The sequence below is a fragment of the Hippoglossus stenolepis genome, chromosome 18 (assembly GCF_022539355.2).
Source record: "Hippoglossus stenolepis isolate QCI-W04-F060 chromosome 18, HSTE1.2, whole genome shotgun sequence".
NCBI lineage: Eukaryota > Metazoa > Chordata > Actinopteri > Pleuronectiformes > Pleuronectidae > Hippoglossus > Hippoglossus stenolepis.
Genome location: NC_061500.1, coordinates 15,588,972 through 15,596,491, shown reverse-complemented (window position 1 = coordinate 15,596,491; position 7,520 = coordinate 15,588,972). Strand labels below are relative to the sequence as shown.

The 7,520-nt window shown below is 40.6% G+C and overlaps 1 protein-coding gene across 1 annotated transcript in view; it reads left to right on the top strand.

The window, feature by feature from the left end:
* The first annotated feature begins 6,930 nt into the window (after nucleotides 1–6,930).
* The window catches only part of LOC118098152 (formin-binding protein 1), a 62,032-nt gene continuing 61,442 nt past the window's right edge, over nucleotides 6,931–7,520 (top strand). The window contains exon 1 of the mRNA XM_035141672.2: nucleotides 6,931–7,361. Coding sequence (XP_034997563.1) covers nucleotides 7,338–7,361 — 24 coding nt within the window. The 5' untranslated portion in view covers nucleotides 6,931–7,337. The remainder of the gene's footprint in view (nucleotides 7,362–7,520) is intronic.

Genomic DNA, 7,520 nt, shown 5'->3' with positions numbered 1-7,520 from the left:
CGCCAGCCTGAGGGCATAACATCCACCCTCTGATCTTGATCTGCAACAAAATTTAAAGAGTTCTTCCCTAATCCATACCACATCCTATCTCCAAGTTTCATGGTTTCCTATGATTTTTGTGTTATCCTGTCAGACCAACATACTGCCATACCGGCACATGTGGACCTGTGTGACAGATATTGAGGATTGATTAAGTGATTGATCAAACTGACATTACAGTTTGTGTCTGTGCCAGTATAGAGTTGACATGTCTGACAGTGTTGGTCATGTAAACTGTATGTAGTGGCAATGTGAATACGTTTGTTTAATATATTGGTGGTTTTGTGTATAATTGTGCTTGAATGGAGTCATGATCAAGTTTGAATGTTTTTTACAAAACAGAGACGATCAACATTTACTGTAAGAGAGGCTGCTTCCAAGATATGTGCACAAAGTTCTGAGAAAAGCCTCAAATTTACACCCAACTACATTTTTGATTTGTTAATCAATAGTTGGTGATATACGGATGATGAAGAAACACTATGGTTGTGGAGTAACACTTTGTGCGTCATTAACTTAGTGGTTGTTCACACTGGAACACCCGAACTTTCATACACAGCACCCATATTTGTCTACTACAAGAAAAATACTCACTTTGATGTCAACTGTCTAATATCGGATTATGTGAATGAAAGTCAAACACATATACATAAAGTGAGTTGCTCAAATTGAGCATATAGTGTTTGATCAGGCAGGTCACGAAGTTAAAGCTCAGCCCCAATTCAGTGAGTTAGCAGACAGCAGCAGATGTCTGTCCCCGCTCACATCAGCTGACTGCTCAGCTGATCCCCTCCTATACATTCATTTGGCAAAGCTCATATTGCAACACTCTATTTAAGCTGCGTTAGCTGTCTGCTCTTCCTTCTTCCACTGCAAAGCCAGTTCACAACCCACCTCCACCCAAACACCTCCTTATCTTACAGAATCTGACATGATCAACGTCATGTAACGTCAGTTTTCATTGTTGCCTTCCTCTGTGCCAGGGTCTTCTAGCTGCTGCTCTCCATGCCTTACTTTTCATGAAGGCTCATGGAAGTATAGAGGGAGATCCCAGAACAGAGTCATACTACCAAATACAACTTGTTGTAATAATTGAAATCAAATTGAATTTGACTAAAGTGATCACGACTGAAATAAGATCCATAAAACCTCATTTATGCAGGAACTTTTTTTGAACAGTAAAAGTTTAGTTAAAAGCCTTATTTCTTATGAAAACTTTGAAGTTAGCCCATTTAGCACCAATTGCCATGTGCATGTGTGTGGACTGTATTTCTGAATGGAGGGATCAGTCACTGTCTTAATGTTGATGGCTGGCCCTGGGGTGCTTGCTTTGTGGGCCCATAACTGACAAAGTATGCACCAAATCTTTAATGGACTTATACAACTATTGTATCTCCACCAAACATCCATGACAAAGCTGCCTGTCTAAGCAAAGCATAAACTGGAGACACTTGTGTTTTATGTCGGTGGTTCCCTTGGGGAGACACTTAAGAAGGGTCAAAAGATAATGTCCAGAAATCAATTTAAAAACTCTTTGAAAGGTCTTATTTTTGCCAGTATTGTTACAAAAGCTAAAAATATTTTAATTAACTGTAAAATAAAACCATGCAAATAATCACCAGCAATCATTCTCTTTATCTCCATGATTATGATGATGACAGATTAGCAACAGCATCAGTTACAGCAGGTAAATTTACAGCACCACATGAAACACTTTGTGAAGTTGCTCAAATCAATATATTTATAGATTATTGGCGTCCCAAGTTTCGGGCACGGTTATTTTGGGGGTCATGGGTTGAACTTTTTGGGAACCCCCTCTTTATGAAATACAATATGTACTATCTAGCCTGAAAAATCTGTTGTTTGGATTCATAATCCACAGAAGTAATGTGGGCTGTAAACTAATGAACCCAAGCACAGTATCGAGCTGGGAACATGGACTGGGAATAAGTTAATTAGGTTTTTGTTGGAAAATAGTTGTGGGCAGGGAATCTGTGTAATGGCATGAGAGCCAGGGGTTTGGGGCCGGCAACAAGGAAAAACTGAATTAATAGCAGGAATAGCTTCAGAATTAGCCAGAGAAAACACAAGGCTGGAGGGTAACACTAACTGGTCGCAGAGAACATGATCCGGAAGACTGGAGGTGGTGGAGCTGAGTATAAGTAGGAGGTTTGGCTGTGGAGATTGGGTGCAACACACACACACACACACACACACACACACACACACACACACACACACACACACACACACACACACACACACACACACACACACACACACACACACACACACACACACACACAGTTGTGTCTTCAGAGGACATATCATTGACTTGCTTTGATTTCCTGGAAACTTGCTCTAACCTACAAGCCTAACCATAACTTAACCTTAGAACCTGTTTTCACCTTAAAATGTAATGATTTACATTATGGGGACTTGCTCTTTTTCCATAAGGAAACATGAGTAATGCCCAGACCACAAAAAAACACACACACACACAAACTGAAACCAGATGCTATGGAGATGTAACAAGAAGGAAACTTGATACACTAATACACTTATACTATAATATATCAACGAGCATGGTAGTGCTTATGTCATCTGTGTGTTTGTGTATTGTTGGAGATGAAAGTTATGATTTTTGTGGAAAGATTTATGACATGTATCTTTTTCAATGAGTGATTGTAATGTGTATTTTATATATATGCTTATTTGGTTTTATCAGATTTCTCTTTTATTTTACAAAAATCCTATGTAAAGTGTCATAGAGCAATGAGAATCTCTACAGACAGAAATAAAAGCGCTATTCAAATAAAATGATATTATTATTGTAGTGCATCAGTGCATCTAACGCACTTTCATGCATTTTAGAGGATCATAGCGATACATTCACCTGATGTAGCAACAAAAACGAGCTTGTTGAAAGATTAGACCAAAATATGACTCAAGTTGCCATTTCCTTTTTTGCTCACCATAAATGGAATCTGCTGTAACACCTTTCACTTCTGCTTGCACTTTAGCACTAAACCACTAACCCGCAAAAGCTGAAAACTCGCTGGAGGAATTAAATGGTTACGAAGTATCCTGAATAAATTAAGGAGATATATCAGATTGAACTGTTAACGCTACATTTATGCTACCATTGATATTTATCACACCAGCATTTCTGCAGTCAGACTTCACCTCTCCGCAGTCATTATCAGATATACCTCTGGGTGTCCATTAATGAGGTGTAAATGTGCAGTTTACCTTATAAAACTAAATCCCTGTCCGTGTCAGCTGGTGCTCCGTTAAACCAATTACGTTTCCTGACAACACTGTGAAGTAAGTGCTGATTCATCTCTTCCTGACAGTGTGGAAGGTGTTCTACAGGGGAATCAAGCGGGGATGCAGAGATAAATGCTCGTCTCAGTTTTCAATTTTCCTCTGCAGATAAAATATTTTCTTGAGAGGCCTTTTAGGAATAAGCTATACCTGAGCTAAGGCAGTTAAAAAGGCCCAGCTTCACATTCGAAGACTGATTCAACTAAAAGTTCTGAATCCCCAAGAGGAAAGCCGGGTGAAACTGAGGGTGCACTGCTTGCTGGGAAGCTGGCATTCTCAATGTGGAAAGAAACCTCTGATAGGGGAAAGATCCAGCTGTTGTGGTTGGGTGTCACATCCAGGTTCTCATCACCAAGCCGGCCTAGTAGGGTCTGAGGTGTCCCCAGGCCAGATCCTCTCCCTCCAGCAAGTTCTCTGCCCACCACTGGGTCTCTTCCTGGTTGGACGTTGCCTGTAAACCTCCAGCAGAAGGTGTACAAGAGGCATCCTCATTAGATGCCCGAACCACCTCAACTGTCCTCAACCTTGTGAGAAGTGATTAAGAGAAACAGGTTATTCATGAACATGGCTTGTTGTGATAGGACATGTGTGTGAGCCATAAATCTGTTCAACATGAACATCACATGAGGATTCACAAATATTCATGCTATCAGAAACCTTTACTTAGGCTGTGTTGAATCAGAGGAAGAGCCACGACTGATGATGTCAAACATTGGAAGGAGGCGGTAAAAGCTGTTGATATGATGAAAGTATCTCATGTGACACAAGTCACTGGTCTTCCTGCTCTCAGAGGAGCTGTTTACTCTTATTTCTCAACATCTCAAAATACTCAATTTCAGTAGTTTGTGGTTTTGTGTTTCCACACCCTGTGTCTGACGTTGACAGTGCGGACGATCCTTGAGCACCCCCTGTTGGTAGAACATTTTTTATATCAAATGACCTGATGTTTCTATATGACAGCACAAACCAAGAAATGTAGAAAAAACAAGTTGGTCTACTACCAATGACTCCCAACCTTGACTGATGCTAAGACAGCAGAAAAATCCATTTAGTCAAATGCCGTTTTATTTCAGTAATACTTGTGGGCTGTAATGTGCCTATAGTTTAAGTAATCAACAGTTAAAAGATATATAAAATATATGTATTTTTAAGTTTTCACTTAAATCTAAATCTCCAATTATAAATGCAAATACAGCTGCAACATATACTGTACATATAAAAATGTCTTGATTAGGCTGATAATCAACATTATTGCCACCCACACTTATGACTTCTTTGGTTGCACATGCATATACATTAGCAGCTAAATGGAATCCAGCCAACATTCATTTTATTATTTACGCATGTTTTCTTTCCTATCATCGCGTGTTAAAATGTTTTCCATGAAAAAGGGCTATGTAACCCAAAAGTTATTACTTGCTAACAGTCTATGCCAAGTGAAGTCTTGTAGCAAATACATTTTGCATTTTTACTGCATGGAAACAAGTGGCTTCCTCAAACAATATAGGTATAAAAGGAGTATATAGTTCCCTTTGGGAAGTGGTAAGCAGGAATATGAAGTTAACATGATTTCTTGTAAATTAGCTGAAATGTGCCAAAACATGTTAATGATTATTGAAGGCATGTTTTTAGTACATCATATCTAATGCTGTACAGTTTTGGAAGCAAAAACCATGAAGCAGCTGCACATCTTCCAACTGTCAACAGGCCACTAGAGGGGAAGGAGCACTTCCTCTCAGGTTTTTATATTTCAGGTCCTGATGAGGTGAGCTGTTTCAGGTAGTGAGTAATTTCACTGAGTGATTTCAAAAGATCAACTTACTTTGCTTTAAATTTGTGTAATATTCAACTGAAGTTGTGTCGTTGTTTATTATTTAGTTGTGTTCTGTGTTTATTCATCAAAAAGCCTTTATTTCTGCAATTCTTTCTCTTGCACGTAATGCTCCCTGTGGTGTTTTTCTGTTTTGTACACATCTAACCACTAGATGGTGGTGTTGTTGTAGTAATACTGGCCAGATAACTGACCATAACCCACCACAGTAAAGATGGTGGCCATGATGATTGCAACTGAGGTGTATGTATCATGTCTAGATCACGTGTTGAGGAATATAAACACAGTACATGGAGGTAACTGACTTTAAAGGCCTTTTTTCACAGCAGACATCAGCTGGTGTCACCAATAACATTACCAAAGACTCAATGCTGTTTGAGCCATGACATCAGACGCTGTAGCATTGACTTATTTACATAAACATGTGATATTCCCACTGTGAGAGGCCAAAATGTCTTCTTTTTGTATAAATAATATATCTGCAGCTCTCCGAATATTTGCAGCATCTGAGGAATCTACAAAGGAATCTAAGAGAAGGGCACTCAGGAGAGTGCATACCTCAGCCAAGACCACATGATTGTCTAGTATTTATATTTAACAGAAATAGTTTTTTAAATCAGCGAGTGTATAACCAAGACTTTATTTACCATAAAATATAGTTAAAGAACTGAAAATAAAATGCTGGATCTGCACCTTAATCCAGATCAAAAAATGTAATGGGTTTTTGCCAAGCCCAGGCTTTTGTGGAAATCAGTTCAGTAGTTTGTGCCTAATCCTGCTAATAAATAAACCATCAAACAAACAAGACATGGGTAAAAACACAAGCTCCTTGGCTGAGGTAATAACTAAGAGCTGTTTGAAGATACAGGAACTCCTTGCAATGGAATTTAATTAGATGTCCTTGTCCTGTCAGGAGAGATTTATCAACAGGGACAAGATGGAGCGATATAAGAAGGCAAAGACTCTTTTAGACTTTTTAAAATAGAAGTGCACTGAATAATTACGGAAATGATGGGTTGCCCATATTTACTTTTAAATAAAGAGGTATAGCCAATAAGCTGAAAGAAACTGTTTCATCACCATCTTAGCTGAGGCATAGACGGAACAGATCTCTTCAGATTCTTGCAGCGGCAAGATTTCTAAACTCTGCACCTTCCAACGCAACATCCTGTATGATGTTAGTGGCGGCTTGTGGCTGTTGTGTGTGTGTGTGTGTGGGCAAGTGCAAAGTGAATCTAGGGTGCTGCTGCATGCACGATTACAGAGACACAGAGAGAGAGAGGAAACGTTTCAGTGAAATGTTCTCAAATACGTGTAGAGAGAGGGTTTGCCACCAGGCACCCAGGGCTCTGGAATGAATTAAAATTCTGACTGTTAAAATAATAAATAAGTCTGAGACGTGTGTTCTTTTAAATATCAACTAAAATGTACTTTTTTGGGAAGGTGCCAGGCTATTTTGGTCATTTATTACCTTTACGATTTATGTACTTCCTTCTGTATTCCAACCAATTGTTTAAGTTATAATTATTGTTATTGTTATTATCATTATTAGAGAGAGAGATGAGGGCAAAAAGAGAAAGTAGTTGTTTGTATGTGGACCCTCTGGGGGCTGCTCAATGAAACATCTGCCATGGGTGTGACCTTTGAGACCCACCCACCTGCCCGGAGCTCCTGCTGCCACACTGAGAGATAGAGAGAGAGCATTAGTGAAGACTTAACAGCACAACCCTGCAGGGACCCACCATCACCACCACCACCATCACCACCACCACCATCATCACCAACAACCTCTCCTTTTCCAGCCTGTGCGCGCGCACTAGCAGCTGTCACTGGGTTTGAGGCGGGTGCCCGCGCCGAGCAGAGCAGCATATAGAGACTCCCCCCGTGTGGAGATTATGCCGCAGCTCTTGGCCATCTTGTATCAGACAGGATGAGACTCTGAAGAAACTAAATTAGCTGTGAGCTGAAGAAGCTGAAGAAGCTGAAGAAGAAGAAGCAGCGGGGTTTGGGCTTCTTCTCTCCCGCTGACTGACACCGCAGAGGCACAAATTAGGTCTGCGTGCGCGCCTGTGCGTGCGTGGGAACTGAAAACACCTCGTACACGAGCTGTGGATTATTCCGAGGACACCGCACTGAAACCATGAGCTGGGGGTCAGAGCTATGGGTGAGTCCTGCACTAGAGCCGTACGTGTATGCGGACATGGATGGAGCTAACGGGCGTGTGGGGGCGCAGCGGCTCCATTTTTGATTTTCATTCGCCGCTAAAACGACGGTTCGCTCTGCGCCGCTCTGTGGATGTTCAGCCCGCGGGCATGTTAGCCGA